Raw genomic sequence first — 18,604 nt, 5'->3', positions numbered from 1 at the left:
CATAAAAGCTTTTCAGTGTGCTGTACTGCATAAAAGAACTGGAGTTGCAACAGGCAGTCTGAGTTGAAATCCTGGTTCATACACAAGCATTCTGGCTGAGTGGGCTTGCAAAGTCATGATGAGTCTAGGCCCCCCTCATCTGTAAAATGGGATCACTATGAAATACGATAACCTCCACAGGGTCGTTCTCCATCCTTATGTCATAAGGATGACACAATTGGACATAAAATACATGTAATAATTCACCGAATCTATATTTAGTTTAAAAGGGGGTATTAACATAGCACAGCAAAGCTCCTTTCTCCAGGGTCGTGTCCAGAAAGTGGTGATGGGGGATGAGTGTTCAGACCCCTGGCCTCTCACTTGTGGGGTGCCTCAGGGTTCCATCCTCTCCCCCATGCTTTTTAATATCTATATGAATCCGCTGGGAGAGATCATCAGGGGGTTTGGACTGGGTGTTCATCAGTATGCGGATGACACCCAGCTCTACCTCTCTTTTAAATCAGAACCAGTGAGGGCGGTGAATGTCCTGTGTGAGTGCCTGGAGGAGGTTGGAGGATGGATGGCGGTTAAGAGATTGAGGTTGAATCCTGACAAGACAGAAGTACTGTTTTTGGGGGGACAGGCGGGTGTGGGGGACTCCCTGGTCCTGAATGGAAAAACTGTGCCCCTGAGGGACCAGGTGCACAGCCTGGGAGTCATTTTAGACTCACAGCTGTCCATGGAGCCACAGGTTAATTCTGTGTCCAGGGCAGCTGTCTACCAGCTCCATCTGGTACGCAGGCTGAGACCCTAACTGCCCACAGACTGTCTCACCAGAGTAGTGCATGCTCTGGTTATCTCCCGCTTGGACTACTGCAATCCACTCTACGTGGGGCTGCCTTTGAAGGTGACCCGGAAACTGCAGTTAATCCAGAATGTGGCAGCTAGACTGGTGACTGGGAGCGGCTGCCGGGACCACAAAACACCGGTCCTGAGAGATCTACATTGGTTCCCAGTACGTTTCCGAGCACAATTCAAAGTGTTGGTGCTGACCTTTAAAGCCCTAAATGACCTCAGTCCTGTATACCTGAAGGAACGTCTCCATCCCCATCGTTCTGCCCGGACACTGAGATCCAGCGCCGAGGGCCTTCTGGCGGTTCCCTCACTGCGAGAAGCAAAGCTACAGGGAACCAGGCAGAGGGCCTTCTCGGTAGTGACACCCACCCTGTGGAACGCCCTCCCATCAGAGGTCAGAGAGATAAACAACTACCTGACATTTAGAAAATACCTAAAGGCAGCCCTGTTTAGGGAAGTTTTAAATCTGTGATATTTTAATGTATTTTAATGTGTGTTGGAAGCCGCCCAGAGTGGTGGGGGGGGGGACCCGGCCAGATGGGCGGGGTATAAATAATTTATTATTATTATTATTATTATTATTATTATTATTATTATTATTATTTAGACAATCATTTAGAAACCTGAATGAACTGAAAACCATTTTATCTATTCAGTAGGATCAAGTAGTAATCCTTGATTTGGTCTGTAGCACTTCAGGGGATGGTGTATTTGAATGTTCTCCTGTATATAAAAATATACCCTAAACATATGGATGCAAATATAGTATAACAGAGAGAACACGAATTAATTTGCCTGACAGCTTCCAGCTGTTTGGCAAAATAAACTGGGTTCTGAATTGAGTGGTTTGTGTTCCAGCTGCAGTGCCGAAATATTTAACATCTACATCTTTCCTTTTTTCATTCGTAGACACATGGAAAACATTAGTACAGAATGCTTGCGGTTTGTCCCATCATAGGGCCAAACCATAGAAACTATCACATGGATACTGTCATGAACATTCATAGCAGGACTGGGAAGCTATAGTTTCTAAGGTTTCTAGCAACCCTGGATTCAGTCACAAGGAAAGCCTGCTGGATCAGGCAAATGACCCATCTGGTTCAGCATCCTATTCTCACAGGGGCCAACCAGATGCGTGTGGGAAAACTGCATGCAGGACCCAAGCACAAGAACATGCTCCCCCTCCTGGGGTATCCAGCAACTGGTATTCAGAAACATACTGCATCCGACCATGGAGGCAGATCATAGCCATCATGGCTAGCAGTCACTGGTAGACTTGTCTTCCATGAATTTGTCTAATCCTCTTTGAAAGCCATCCCAGTTAGTGGCCATCACTGCCTCCTGTGGGAGCGAGTTCTGTGGTTTAACTATGTGTTGCATAAATAACTACTTTCTTTTGTATGCCCTGAATCTTCCAACATTCAGCTTCATTGGATGTCCATGAGTTCTAATGTTATTAGAGGCGGAGACAAAAACAACAACAACAACCCTCTCTCTATCCACTTTCTCTATGCCAGGCATAATTTTATAAACTTTTATCATGCCACCTCTTACTTACCTTTTCTCAAAAGTAAGAAAAATATCCCAAATGCTGCAACCTTTCTTCATAGAGGAGTTACTCCGACCCCTTGATCGTTTTGGTTGCCGTTTTCAGAACCTTTTCCAACTCTACCACTGTCCATTTATTCCTGCCCTATGCTCCCTGCAACTTAACCAATTCCTGGTCCACAAGAGGTCCCCTCCTCTTATTCCATGACATCTAAGCTTACTCAAGAGTCTAAGTACACTATGTGAACCAGATCATCTCTCAATATATTGGTGAACAATAAAACAACAAACAAATGCAGACTCACATGGTGCGTAGAACATCACTAAAACAGAAGGGTGCTCCTTGGTGAACTTGTCAAAGTCATCATCTGTTAGGTGATAAACAGCATTATCTTCTTCTGACCAGGGAGTCTCTGGGGTCTGTGGCTTAGGTGGCTGAGGACTAGAAACAAACAGGTAAAATTTAGAAGATGCTACAAGGAGAAAAATAGCAGCTGCCTTGGCGAACTGGATCTTAAGAAATTAAAATGATTTTGTATGTACTAACTTGATGAAGAGGTTACCTATTCTAAGAGGGTAGCCACTCCCCGTGCCCACCCACCCTGGTGGCAGAACAGTTTGCAAGGAGAGGAAAGGGGAGGTTGTTATGTCTGGTGAGCCAAAATTCTTGCACTGATGGAACAATAATAACAGTGCAATGCTGGATTCCTCCCACCATTTCCCCACCTTTGCTGCTATGATCCTAACAAAATAAAAAAATTCCTTCCAGTAGCACCTTAGAGACCAACTAAGTTTGTTATTGGCACGAGCTTTCATGTGCATGCACACTTCTTCAGATACACTGAAACAGAAGTCACCAGACCCTTATATAGAGTGAGAGGGTGGGGAGGAGCATTACTCAGAAGGGTCCTAAATCTATGATGGTTTGTAACAAAAGGAAGAAATACTGGAGGTTTTGCATAACTCAATTAAGGTTGGAGATAATGAATGAAATTAAGGTACAGGGCTACACTGTTTGCTTTGTTAATATAAAAAAATAATTAATGGGTGTTTGAATATTAAATACCATTGAAGAGTTTTATCCTACCAATGTAGTGCCACCAAAACATCAAATGGAGTATCCTCCAGCTTACACTCAAACTACTTATTTTGCCCCCGAGTTCTAGAACTCCAATGAGTCACAAAGATGCCTCTCCCTTTAAACACTTGGAAAAATGTTTTTGTTTACTCAGTATTGTTTACTTCAGCCTGCCAGTTACAGGTAGGTAGCCATGTTGGTCTGACATAGTCGAAACAAAATAAAAAAAATCTTTCCAGCAGCACCTTACCTTCAGCCTGCTGTCTCTTACAGTAGAATACCCAGCACATTGAGTACCTACTACTCATTGTGGCTAGTGGGCTTCATGTTATTATCAGAGCTTTTGCTTTCTGGGTTGGATTTCCAAAACTTTTCTGGCAATTCAATTTCATGTTTTCAGCCAGAACAGCAGCATCCTTGGCAATTTTAGGATTCCAATTGAGCACACAAGCACTCTAAGTTGCTTGGGCAGGTTCACAATAAAATTGTTCGAAGAGTATTAGTTTCTTCAAATCACTAGAGGTACTTTAAGAAGGCAGGGACTGCCCCCTCTTGCAAGGAGTCATTAATTCTTCTGATTAAGCTATATATAGATCTTGTTATACAAAACAAAAAATGAGGTAAAGCAGCCTTTTCTCCTTTCTCTTTCCTTTATCTATCCCCTGGGAAGGGTGCTTTTTGGAGACAGAAAAAATGCAGCTGGACTTGAAAAGCATGCAGGAGGACAACAGAAACCTGCGGTGTTTGTGTCCATCCCTCCGTCCCCCGCCAATCCCAATTGTATTTTGAATTCAGGTATTTCATATCTTGCATAAGGGAAATCAGTTATCTGTCTGCCTTTTGCATCCTCAGAGTACAATCATCACAAATTCTTAGTTTTACACTCCATTCACATGCAGTATTAAGGCAAGTGCACCACTGAAATAAACAGAGATTCTGCGTTCACAAGTCCTTTTGAGAATCAGGGCTGATAAAAGCTTTATTAAAAAAAAACCACCCCTCACCACCACCACCCGCCACTATCAGCCTCTAACAGGAGGCTGAATTAATTGGAAATGTTATTTGTTCCTGTTGTTCTTTTTAATTAGGTTTATTATTTCCCATATAGTGCCTACATATGTTGTCCCATTATTCAATTACACTTTCCAGGCCTTCTTGAGTCACTTCCATAGAGCACTGGACTACCCCATATTACAGACTCCTTTGAGTAATTCATTACTATGCCTATGTGCTGGTCTTACACTGTATACAAATTATAACTGCAACCTCAATTATGGACAGCTTCCAACTAAAGCACGGCTTCTGAATAAGAATTCCTCTCCCTGCCCCCCACCCCACCCCACCCCCGGAGCATATTGATTTCTTTTAGGGGAGGGAAGAAAAGCGGCTGCATCACTTTGCCTTCTGGGAAATTATTAAGTGTGCATTGGAAATTAATTGAGGACAAACAGCTGTCTTTAGCTCTGGACGACTGAAATATCAGCCAAAGCCCAGAGTGGCTTGTTAGCAGAGATTATCACTGGGAAGAGTCCGCAGCTGTTCTGCTTTGCCTTCAGTAGCTGTTGCAGCACTGATATAAAAGCACTGCATATTGCAGGGATTATCAGACTATAATGTAGGCAGATTGGAGGGAAGAAAAGGGGAGGGGGGCTCCAGACACTTCTAATGTTTCACATGTGGTAGCCAAGAGATAAGGGCCTCCACGCAGAGCCAAAAGGCAAACAGAATAGCTACAGGTGATGAAGGCACACATCATTGCTAAGGGGTGGTGGAAGAAATGCTATCTCTCTTCTGCTTGCGGGTGTTGCTTTCTTAACAGACCAAGCGCGACATTAATTCTATGGGCAAAATTTCCCTCCTTGATCCACACAGTAGGTACTCAATGTGCTGAGTATTCTACTGTAAGAGACAGCAGCCTGAATGCCACACAATGTCACTGAACCATGATGCCTCCAGCTCTGTTAAACACCTGCCTCATCCCATCTACAAAACTCTTTAGGCAAGCAATTGGTTATTGGACACATACACCCTGCCCTGCGCTCCCAGTATTCTAGGACGTGCAGTCTCCACAGGTACAATAATCACTGTTTCCACTGACAATTTAGCAACCTATTTACATGGATTCAATGGCTACATAAGTTTGTTCCTTCGTGGATTGACCTAGAAGTGCACAAGGCAAGACTGTAAACATCTACGGATGCCAATGTACATTTTTGCAAAATGAGAGGTGGAAAAGCAAAAGATGAGAGCATTATTAAATTAGGAAAGACTCCACAATTGTCTACCCAATGATTTGTGAGGGATCAAAAGATTGTGACGCTGCCAAAACATTACAGAGTAATAGTTAAGAACATGAGCTACGAACTAGATGTGTCCATGCAAACAGGAACTTTTGTGAGTTGCTTAAGTCAACTTCACTGTCTTCTCAATCTCACCTCTACTCTCCAGTCTCTAGTTTGGGTGTAGCAAAAACATCCTCTACTGCAGGACATTATTAGGATAAGCAAAAGGATGCATATGAAGAGCTCTGAGTACTTTACATAAATTCTTTTTCTAAGTAGTGGCATTACAACATCCAACACCCCCATCCCTACCCCACCACAGCAGATCTGCCTACACAATCCAGATCACAATGCACTATTCTCCATGAGCCTGCAGAGCAAACAGTCCCAAAGAAAGACAGACAGGAAACCAAATATGCAGACATGTCAAGGCACAGGAGCAGCAAGTGCAGGCAGTATACAAAAGCCCATCGATGGACTTCAGTGGCTCATACATTGTGGAGCAAAGCACACAATGAAAGACAACACACAGCATAGTAATAAAGAAAGATGCTTTATATAGAGTCGGAGCATTGGGTACATATAGCTCGGTACTGTTGACATGGACTGCCAGTGGCACTCCATGGTTTCAGACATTCTCTACTGGGGGTTGAACCTGAGAACCTTAGCATGCAAAGCAGATAATCTAGCACTAAGCTATGGCTCTTCCTCAAAGGCTGCCATGAAATGGTGTGAACAAGCCCATAGGTTCTTGCATGCTTTCTGTAACTTATGCTTTATTTTCAGTCCAACACTAAATTATAGATTTCCTCCGATAAATATCAAACAGCTTCACTAACGATGCACAAATCCCAGTGTCAATCAATTCTGCTTAGGTCAGATTTTTCTATCTCAATCAAGCATCAAAATTGCCAAACCTATAAATATATGCCAGTGTTTGCTGCATTTTGTTTGGTAATCAAAAACTAAAATGTCCTTCTGGCTAGGCTGAACACAACATTAGATACTAAAAGCAAGATCTCTTGTGTCATCCTATGAATCCCCTCTTGCCTCTCAATTTGGATCATCATTCCTACACACCATTGAGTCTGTCTCCTTTCCCTGGTAAAAGATACCAGAACAAAAGATTCACAATCTCTCAGTCAGAGCCATTTCAAATTGTACGATAATGGAGGTGTTCACAACAAGGGAATGAAAATGTTAAAGTCTGAGGTTTTAAAAATGAAAGTTTGACACAGATCAATGGCATCCTTCCGATGCCCAGAAAAGATAATAGGAGCATTGCAACTGGGAAGATACTGCAAGTATGAAATAGAAAGCATGGAAACTAAAGCAAACAACCCAGGTTCATCTTTAATAGTTCAGTGTGATGCTTTTATTTGCCTCTGGAGTAGCGATGAAGATGCTGCTATTTGCAAGGTGTGATACTGTTTATTCAAAATGCAGTTCTCAAAGATGTAGGAGATACATTTCAGACACTTACTCTTTCAGCCATTCAATGATGTCCTTTGCTGTAGCAGCATAGTTCTCAAAGTTGAACAGGAATTTTCCCTTTCTATAAATGCAACAAAACAAGGTTTGAAATACAGGAAAACCAACAAAATACATGATTGGTGTTGTCATTATATACATGCAGAATAAGCAGAGACTTACTCAAAGTAGCAAATGGTTGGGTATCCCCGGACATTGTATTCTTCTTTTATTTTTTCAAATTCAGCTGAGTAGACATTCATCCCTGCAAGTACCTGAAACAACAGAACCAGATTAGTCTTACACCAGAAGCAGAAGCGTCTTTTGAAGCTGTATTTTACTGCAGTACCGATTATATTTTATAGGAATCTCTGCTTGCTAATAAAGCCACAGAAAAGTTCAACACTTAAAAGCCAATAAAACCATGGTGGCGGTTCTCACCACCATGGGCTCATCAGGGCAAGAATTTATAGGTCTTTAAAAAAAAAATTAAGTATCTCATGCTCTGCCATGTGTGCTGGGGCTTACCATTCTCTGTTACAGTAGAGAATGAATTATGTGCTCATAGGATTTGCAGGCAGGAAAAGTTGGGGTTCTTTTGGATTTAAACCACAAATCACTTACATAGATTAGATAGATAGATAGATAGATAGATAGATAGATAGATAGATAAGCTTTATTTCGGCCATAGGCCCATAATTACATAGATTATACAGTTGGGATGGAGAACCTGCAGCCCTCTAGATATTGCTGGACTACAACTCCCATCACTCAAATACTGGGCATGCTGTATGGGGCTGGTAGAAGTTGGACTCCTACAATGTCAGGAGGATCACAGATTTTTTTATTCCTGCTATGGCAGTTAACATGGAGCTTCCTCCTCATGCAGAAGCTTGGGAATAGAGAAGGGGAAAACAGTTTGCAGGGGGGGGAGCGTAGACATACATGTCTAGAATCAGAAGCCCAAGGATCATTTTTAAGTGGTCTGAAATGCAGTGGCTGCTTTGAGAGCCCTTGTCTTTCTGCAGCTCACCTTTCTTCCATGTGTACTATAACTGTCCATTAACAAAGATGCTCTCTTTTTCTCTCATAAGAGACAGTGCGAACATCTCACAAATAATGACCTCAAGAGAAAATACTTATTTCAAAAGCCTATTATATATTAGCCTGTTAATGGATTCCTTTTTATTATTAATCAAGAACACCAAAGGAAAACCTATGTGAAGTTCACTGTGCCATTAACATGGAAAATAGAAGGGCTTAGGAAACACTGATGGTCTTTTCACATATTATGCAGGGCTGGGGAAAACTTTTTTGTTACCTGAGTGTCCAGTTCCAGCTCTTTTATTTGTACCTGTATGATGCATGTATTTGCAATTACGAATTTGTAACGTTCAGACCACATTTTTCTTAATGTATAAAAAATGTATAATGTATTTTTAAAAAGTAACACTTGTAAAGATTCTCAGAATCGGAGTGGTATTGGGCAGAGTATTGGGCTTGGACCGAGGAAGTCAGGAGTCAAACCTCTGTTCAGCTATGAAGCAATCTGGGTGGCAATAAATTGCTACCTCGCAGCCTAAGATACCCCAGGGGACTGCTGCAAAGAGTCAGTGTGGTGTAGCAGTTCAAGTATCGACCTAAGATGAGGAGACCAAGGTTCAACAAAAACTCCACGCAGTCATGAAACTTACTGGGTGATCTTGGGCCAGCTACTATCTCTCATCCTAACCTACCTCCATGCATATAAAATTTGATCACCCAAGAGTAAGTTCACCATTACAAACACTGCAGCCAGGGGAATGAGCAGACCTTCTTGAGCTTGCTCATTTTTCATACCTGCTGGAAATACTACTGCTAGAATATACTTTGGAGTCTTGCCTACAGCCACAGCTCTTTAATTTATCTCCACAGCTGCAGGCCTGGTGCCAGGCTCATCTTTTACTGGAAAGGGAGCAGACTTTTGCCCTGAAGGATGAGGAATACTAGAAAAAGGCATTTGGATACAGAGCTTGTGACTTGCCATCCTCTGCTCAGAACAATAAACTACCAACTCTGCTCCTCCAAAGCCCCAAGCACTTTTAAAATGAAACTACTCAGAGGATTGGACTGCCTCTCTCTGGGTCTAAGATTTAGACGCAAGTCATCTTGTAGCTATATTCCTCAATGGCCAGTTGCTGAAGATACAACTGGAAGATTAACTCTTGATTAATAACACTGAAGGCTTAAATCCATTTAGCAGCACAGTGTTAATCTAACTGCACCCACTTCACCCTCCCCATCCGAAAAGCAGGATTTTTCTTTCACATAAAATGCTGCTCAGACCAAATGTGCTTGGAGGTAGCATGAAATAAATCTTAAAGCAGACCGTTCCCTTCAAAAGGTCAGCTGTTGCTCAGAAAGCATTAGGGTTTTTATATATATACATAAATAAATAAATAACAAAAGCAAACCTACACACAGAGTCTTGGTCTTTCCCCAACCCTTATCCACCATTCTGAGACATCAACACCTACTCCGAAGAACATCAAACAGATTAACGGGGAAACCCTTACATCAGCAACCTCTGCATTACAGATTCATGAAGTTGCTTTTACCAACTAAACTATTCCCTGCTTCTACTCAAGAGCTTTCAGTCTTGTGTTGTATATACGGTATAATTCCTATCTGGAGAAGAGTGCTAAGAAAGAGGGGGCTGCCCCCCACTCTCCTCCCCAGTTTTATGGCTCATGCAAAAGGGGGCAAGACTGTAGGGCAACTTCTGGAGCTTTTTGTTCATTTTACAACATAGAGCTGGCAAGGCATCAACTTACCTAGGTGGGGGGAAGGGAGGATAACCTTTTCCCCATGGAATCTACAGTAAACACAGTCCTAAAAGCCTCACCACTTGTATTCATCCCACAGTGTCCTATCATCATGTGGGGCAAGTGCAGCACTCCCCAGCCTCCATCAAGAAAATGAACTATAGATATGACGATGCAGCTAGAGTGTGTATGGGCACTGCATCTCTCCCAATATCTAGCTACAATTAACTGTGAGTGGCAAGCATCATGTGGACAGAGGGCATGAAAACAATACTGGGTACTGATCAATATTCATTATCCAACAGTACAACTACCCAAGTGAATACTGTCTCTTGGATTATGATTCTTTGAAGGTTTTTCATTACTACGTTTTGTATTGTCAGTTTATTTGACTTCTTTTAAGGAAAAAAATGGGATGCCATTTAAAAATGAAATATGCTTATATCTGTTTGCATGTTGCAATAGTTGTACAGAAAGGACAGAAAACACACACATGAAGCTGCACAGAAACAGAAACAAAACACTAGAACATTCATTAGTCTTGCAACTCCTCTCACTTACATACATGCCTTTAACTTCTGTGGATGCTTGCTGGAAAGACGGCATCATTCTTTTGCAAACACCACACCCTAAAATAGGGGAGAGAGAGAGAGAGAGAGAGAGAGAATGAATATTAATGATACCATTAAATGCATCTGCATGGACATCAGATGAAAAATGCCCCTACATTTCCTATCATTTCCACTGAATTGCAGCTAGGGAACTTACAACTTAAAACACACAGAATTATTCTTGACTTGCTAAGGTCTAGATTTTAAGCATCTCCCATTGGCCCTATATTCTAAAACCTTGTACACCTGAGGCGGACCCCAAATTGCTGCCCCCTCCTCTCTGGGGAAGAAGGGGTGATGGAAGATCTACATCAGGAAAAAGGGGGGGGGAGATAGACTGACATTGGGATTTGCTGCCCCAGTGGATCCTGCCACCTTGTCTTGTGGGTGGGCTGCCCCCAAGTATGTCTCTTTGATGGCTTGTTCTAACTGCAATTTGCTTTTTGTTTTTATAAATGCCATACAGTCATGCTGCATCATTTAAACCATAAGATTCTGATTGGTGTCTTGAATGCTGTATCTTGTTCCCACTTCACAATACTCTCCACATCATGTTGGAAGTGGTATACGCAAATCTCTTATATCAGCTCCAATTTCCTTCCAGTGGGAAAGTAAACACTAGCCTTTGTAACTGAAATGTCTAGTGTTGCAATGATGACAGTATTGGGGAAGATACAAACTGGACAAGTACTCTCTCCCCAACCCAACATAAAAAAAGTTAAGTTATAGAATTCTTGTGGAGTAACAAGAGTATTTTCATCTTAAAGCAGCCGCCCAGTACAGGTACGAGTATTCTCAAGCCAGCTGAGAAAGGGGAGGAGAAGTTGGTTGGTTCAGTTTTGAAACTTGCAAGAATCCAGCTATATCAATTTTGTACACTGAAGAAGAATACTTTTGAGCTTGCCAAGCAACAACAAAACCAGGCCAGAGTCTCTATTAACCAAATATGTCCTAATTCTACCTAAGACCCATTGTGGCAAGAAGAATATATGACTTAAGGGGGCCTATGTGGGAATGATATAGTTAGCTGAGCCTACACATGTCTAGTGATAGGGACAGAGTCCATAAAACTAGATTTACTGGAATCAAAGTAGAACTCAGAAATCTTCAAAAAGGACTCTGTACCCTAAGTTCAGTTAGGTGTTTGAGATGTAGAAACCCTTATTTTCATAGCCATTATTTTGTATCAACCTTGTTTTATCTTGTTTTTAATTCACTATTGATCTGTTTGCAGTGGTTTAGTCATCTTGTTAAATCCATTTTGCTTTATTTGGCTGAGTAACTGCTTTGCTTATTGTGCACGGGTTCAATTCCTACCTCAAAGCCTCCAAAGCAACCCAGGGTACACTAATAGGCTCCACAGGCTTAATTTAGATGAGACAAGCCATAGGAATTTAACTGAAGCACCTTCCATCAAATTAAGCACACAGAGATCAAAAGACAAGCAATGGCAATGTTGGCATGATTACTAAGAATAGTGATAATTCAAAGAGCCACCTTCATTAGGACCCAGAAGCTTATGGCTGTGGAACGCTAGAAGCTACATGCATACAATGCTGAACAAATAAAAATCACCTTGCAAACTGGCACTTTCTTCTAATACTAAACAGAACACTGTGGGAGTAGGAAGCAGATGTCCTTACACAAAGGATGGACACTGACTAAACTTAGTGACTTCTAGGACCATATAGCCTAGCAGCCTGCATCTGCTGCTCAGTATAGAAGGCAAGCCAGAAAATCAGCCTTCAGTCTGAATAGCCTAAAATAGGCCAATCCCACGAAATAAGTTTTTGTTAACATTATTGGCTTATTCTAGCACAGGTAAAGGAAGGTCCTCAGCCCTGACCTGTCCTAATTGTTGTCTGTAGGACAGGCATCCCCAAACTTGGCCCTCCAAATGTTTTGGGACTACAACTCCCAGCATCCCTAGCTAACAGGACCAGTGGTCAGGGATGATGGGAGTTGTAGTCCCAAAACATCTGGAGGGCCAAGTTTGGGGGTGCCTGCTGTAGGACATTCAAATCTTCCTGATCTTTTCATCACTGCCTTGTGACCTCTCCTTTCTATACATCTTAAAACAAAACAAAACAAGGTTCTTGGATACTGCTTGAATTCTAAGCAGTCCACTTCTCCGTCCCAGTACACTTTTATACACATACACACACTTAAAAGACATGCAACAAAATAAAATAAAACATTACAAAAACACCAAATAACCCTATACCTTTGTCATTGCTAGCAGTCAACATTTACATTCTCATAAGTTTGCACAGCATTTCCTAATTGGCATGTTTTGTTGGCACACATCTTTCCAAAGGCCTTTGTGTTTGAAGTGCTCCTCTCTGATTATCCTGATTGTTTATGTGCCTACTAAAACTATCCCATACCACATTAAAAAGTGTCATGATTTGTGCTACCTCATAAAGCCACACTGAAACATGCTATTTTTCCAGCTAACACTATACCCCACATGATTTAATACCATAACTCGTAGTAACACACCTGCATTTTTCGCCATTCCAAGTCTAGATGTTACTAATGGGATAATGATTAGACCCTTGGTCATTAGATTTTTATTTGGCCTGACAAACAAGTGACCATAAAGCTACTTATGGATCTAGGTGGACACCTCTTGTTTTATGATGACAGTTCTTAATGGATGTGTTGTCAGAAAAGCTGCACTACTGGACACAGCCACCATATGTGTAAATAAGTCCAAAAACTCTTACACTTCCCTAATCACTCTGGAGAACTGGCTCCTGTCATTTTAGATTCTCACTTATTTTCTGGATGAGTTGCCTATAGATCTTAGTACTAACTGTTTCTTTATGTATTAGATCTAATCTCATGATTACAGTAGTCAGCCTCTCACTCTCTGCATTTCTAACCTTTAAATACACTATGCTTCTCTTGTAACCATTTTCACTGAATTGCAGACCTTTGTACAGGAAAGCCCTGAGAACAATTCTTTTTCAAAGTATTTCCTCACTTAATTTGTTCACTAACCTCTCCAGTTGCAACAGTGTGAATCCACAATGGATTTTTTTGTGGCTTATCTTCAGCAATTCTCATTATTATGCTGCACTTTTCATCTGAAAGCAGAGGAGGCCCTTCCTGAAAGCAGTCATCTTGGCTTGTACCAGCTCAGCCCCACCTTCCACCACCACCCCTTTCAAGTACTTCTACACAAACTAGATCAGGCAAATCAGAACCCAACAATATATAAATACATTTGTAAGGGGAGACCTTTGTAAGCATCTTTAGTTTACTAGACTTCAATTAGTGGTTCAAATTTTGTCTTGGGTATACCCAGAACACCAGCAGATCAAACTGTCTATACTAAAAGTCATAAAATTGAATGAAAACTGGGGAGGGAAGAGAAAAATGTAAAAAGCTGCTAAAATAGTAATTCGGCTCCTCCACAGCCATTTAGAAACAAGGAAAATATTGCTGCCTCAAATGTTTTCCTGCTTCAAAGGAAAGAACACTGAAAGGAGGCAGAGCAGCAGTGTGTCTAGGGGGGAATAGTTCAAACCAACTGAAGGGTCAGATGATGTACATTGAAGGAAAATACTTTGTTTTTTTTAAAAAAAGTTACTTGCTAGAGAGTAATAGTATGAAAGTGTTCCGATGCTATGGACTCTCCCTGAATGAATGATTTCAGGCCTAAAGCAGGCTTGAGAGCTTCAAACCGATATAAAACAGCAGGTGGTTGCATTGCATCCTGCGAGTCAGAAAACAGCGGCCATTCAGAGATAATCCAAAAATTCTGCCGTGTTTGCAGAAGTTTAAAAGTAGACTTGTTAAGAGTAAGTCTGCCTGGTTGAAAAACATGCCATCACATATAATTGTCTGGGAGCCATAGGCAACAGCGGCCTTATCAATAAAGGGAGCCAGCATTATAGAGAACACTCCTCCAAGGAACAAACTGGAGACTGTGAAACATCAGTCTGAGCAAAAGCCACTGCACTAGAAGGGATGAGCCATGTAATGCAACACCAATTCCACATGCAACAAGCATAGGGTGGTTTCCTTTCTACAACTAATCCACTCTCTTTGGTGATCAGTGCCTAAAATGCAGTAGTATTCTGCCTTGAAAAGGTGAAAACAATACTAGCAGCTATTCTACATGTCATCTGAAACAGCCATAAAACAGCAATAGACAGAGGGAGGATACATACATATCCTCATGAGGATGAGGATGAGGAGTAGTAGTAGTACCCGGCCTGTCTGATTGAGTTGCCCCAGCCTCTCTGTGCGGCTTCCAACAAATATATTTCAATACAGTTATGCATTTACTTTGAAATTTGTTACAACTTTATTCCATACTTGCTTTTTCTCTCCCCACCTTTTCTTTGCAGAGAATTCATTCGAAAGCTGGTAATAATAATAATAATAATAATAATAATAATAATAATAATAATAATAATAAATCGTTCTGCCCGGACACTGAGGTCCAGTACCGAGGGCCTTCTGGCGGTTCCCTCATTGCGAGAAGCCAAGTTACAGGGAACCAGGCAGAGGGCCTTCTCAGTAGTGGCGCCCGCCCTGTGGAACGCCCTCCCATCAGATGTCAAAGAGAAAAACAGCTACCAGATTTTTAGAAGACATCTGAAGGCAGCCCTGTTTAGGGAGGCTTTTAATGATTAATAGATTATTTTATTTCATTTTCTGTTGGAAGCCGCCCAGAGTGGCTGGGGGAACTCAGCCAGATGGGTGGGGTATAAATACTGGGCTCAGAACGGCTAACAACAAGTAAAAACAGCACAGTGTACATAAAATCACACAGACAATTAATTAAAATACATTCTAAAATCAATTCAGAATCAAATTAATGGCAACCATTGGGCTAGAGTTCTATGAGGATTACAGGAGAGAGGGGGTCAGACTGTGCCTTGGCCAAAGGCCTGGCAGAACAGCTCTGTCTTGCAGGCCCTGCGGAAAGATGTCAAGTCACACAGGGCCCTAGTCTCTTGTGGCAGAGCGTTCCACCAGATCGGGGCCATGGCCGGAAAAGCCCTGGCTCTGGTCGAAGCCAGCCTAACCTCCCTGTGGCCCAGGATCTCCAAGATGTTTTTATTTGAAGACTGTAAGGTCCTCCGTGGAACATACCAGGAGAGGTCCCATAGGTATGAGGGTCCTAGGTCATATAGGGCTTTAAAGGTTAAAACCAGCACCTTAAACCTGATCCTGTAATCCACTGGGAGCCAGTGCAGCTGGTATAGCACCAGGTGAATGTGATCCCGTGGCAAGGACCCTGTAAGGAGTCTCGCCGCAGCATTCTGCACCCGCTGGAGTTTCTGGGTCAGTCTCAAGGGCAGCCTCACGTAGAGTGAGTTACAATAATCAAGCCTGGAGGTGACCGTCGCGTGGATCACAGTGGCTAGGTCAGGGCGAGAGAGGTAAGGAGCCAACTGCTTAGCTTGGTGGAGATGAAAAAATGCCACCTTTGTTATAGCTGCAACCTGTGTCTCCATAGAAAGGGACGTGTCAAATATTACACCCAAACTCTTAACGGACTGTGCTGGCACTAATTGTGCCCCCGCAAGAGATGGGAGTTAGCCCCCCAATCCCATATCATCCCAACGCATCCAAAGGACCTCTGTCTTCAAAGGATTTAACTTCAACCGGCTCCCACGTAACCAGCCAGCCACAGCTTCCAAACATCTGATCAGTGTGTCTGGGGCCGAGTCAGGATGGCCATCCATCAAAAGATAGAGTTGGCAGTGGTCCAGAAGTTTGTGATCAACCATGTTAAAGTCTGCTGACAGATCTAAAAGAATCAGCAGCCCCAACCCACCTCGATCCAGCTGCCTGCAGAGATCATCTGTTAGGGGTCACCTAACAGAGCAGTCTTGGTCCCATGACCAGAGCAGAAGCCGGACTGGAATGGATCCAGAGCCGATGTTTCATCCAGAAATCCACCAGATATACACTTATTTAGCCATATTTACCATATCCTATACTTAAATGTTCCAACTCGCCCTTTTTAACAGAAAGTAATAAGCATGCACTGGTATAAGTAGGAAAACCTTTGAATACGGAATGATACAAATATTACTATGAGCCACTTTACACATCAGCTGTGTTTGCCAAGGCAACACCAGTGCTTCTCACAATCCACGTATAATGGATGAAGTGAGATGTGTTTAGGTCTATATCAGTGGCTCTCAAACGTTTTTATCTGGGCCACTTTCAGAATGAAAATTTGCTCACACCACACCAATTTTTTTTACTGATAATAAATACATTGGAAAACAAAAACAAAACAATTCCTAGCAGTGCTTGAATTGTAACATAGAACTAGAGCTGCCATACATCTGGATTTCCTAGATGTTGCTGGGATTTCAAAGGCAGAAGTGGCATCCGAGGGGGGGGGGGATTTCCGGAAGGTGGCAGTTTGTCCTGGAATTTAGGCAAGTAAACCGAAAAATCGCTTTTTTGTGTGTTGCAACAATTTTGGGGTCCTCCTAAGAAAAGTTCCTGGTTTTTACTTTTTGAAATATGGCAACCCTAATAGAACACAACTACTTTATAACATGATAATGGGGCATCCATAAAAGTATTAAACAATGCAGTTACATAAGAACATGAATCACTCTCAAAATGAAATTGTATACAAGTTTCTTTGATTGTTGTTGAATCTTCCCACCACACTAGCCATCCTCTCCTGTCACACCAGTGTGGCGCACACACCCTTTGAGAACCACTGGCCTATTGCATTCAAAATAATGAAAATATTCTATTTCTCATGTTCAATATAGTCTCTATCTCATTTAACAAGGTATCAAATGACAAAAGCAATTATGTTCCTATCTACCCACCCCAAAACAATAGCCAGTAGTGGAAGAGAAATGTAGGTGCAAACTGAATAGCAAGAGGCAAAACAACAAGCCACTAACATTCTGCCAGATGGAAGTAAATCTTGCAGTAGATGAATTATGAACAAGTTCAAGTTTGTACCTCAAAGGCATGTCTTTTTAGATGGGCAGTTTGGACATATTCACAGCTAATAAATTAAACCTCTAGATTCCAGTTCAGACCCTTAGGTTCTGAGTAGTAGATGGGAAGAGAAAAGTACTTGTGACATGCAAGTCTTTCTTAATAAAGTTAACGAGTCCAGTTATCTGTAAGCCTGCAATGGCATGCATTCATATCTAAAGTGATGGGTTGCATCTGACCTGCAAATGAACTTCCTTTTGGGATCCAGGCCCTCAATGATTCTAATGGTGATCCATCTGATATTGACCTCAAGCTTCCTGTACATCCTCATTTATTGGTTGATTACTTTGAGCTAGCAACATCTGCCCAGGAATATTTGAACCCATTGGACAGGCAGAAGGAAAAAACCCCTATCAATCTCTCTGTGGAAGGTGAATAACTAGACTGTATATCTTGGACTGGCAGCTCAGATATCTTTGTTGAGAATCTGTATCAACCCAACCACCACCCAAAGCTGTCCATTCCCTTAGAGGGTTCAGTGCAAGGTCATTCACAGTGCACAACTGAAATCAGAGCATTGTCTCTATATTGATTGCAGCTTCACTGGCAGGGTTCTTGTAGACATCAGTCTCTAATAAAGTTTGAAAGCTAAGGAACCAACAGCTGCTGTCACTGGGAGCTATCCAAGGTCCTGCGCCACTTAATTCTTACGAGCTCCCTGCTAATCAAGATCAGCTTCTTCTGACTTCGTCCAGCAACTTGCAAACTCAGCCAGGCTGGAACAGTACAGCTCCCTTTGTGTGGTCAGCCTACTTGTTACAATGGTGGGTCACTATGAATTCACATCCGTTCATTTTTCAGATGGATTAAGGCTGGAGCAAAGAATGTTTTGGATCTGGTACCTCAGGCAAACTAAACTCAGTTTTTAGAACTGAGAGTACAAATATGCACTATAACTGCAAGTCCAGCCAAGTGTTTTTCCTCTCTCAAAAATTTAAGGAGAGTGCTCCTAGAGAAAGCAAATATCTGAAA

General features: G+C 42.0%; 1 protein-coding gene across 3 annotated transcripts in view; it reads right to left on the bottom strand.

Moving 5' to 3' along the window:
* The window catches only part of PDIA5 (protein disulfide isomerase family A member 5), a 169,522-nt gene that overhangs the window by 63,367 nt on the left and 87,551 nt on the right, over positions 1-18,604 (bottom strand). For all 3 annotated transcript variants that reach the window (XM_035129030.2, XM_060276208.1, XM_035129052.2), the window contains 4 exons: positions 10,581-10,648; positions 7,399-7,490; positions 7,229-7,300; positions 2,691-2,827 (listed from right to left, as the gene is read on the bottom strand). In XM_035129030.2, the coding sequence (XP_034984921.2) occupies positions 2,691-2,827; positions 7,229-7,300; positions 7,399-7,490; positions 10,581-10,648 (369 nt within the window). The remainder of the gene's footprint in view (positions 1-2,690; positions 2,828-7,228; positions 7,301-7,398; positions 7,491-10,580; positions 10,649-18,604) is intronic.

The sequence above is a fragment of the Zootoca vivipara genome, chromosome 1 (genome assembly GCF_963506605.1).
Source record: "Zootoca vivipara chromosome 1, rZooViv1.1, whole genome shotgun sequence".
NCBI lineage: Eukaryota > Metazoa > Chordata > Lepidosauria > Squamata > Lacertidae > Zootoca > Zootoca vivipara.
This window is presented reverse-complemented; position numbering and strand designations above follow the sequence as displayed.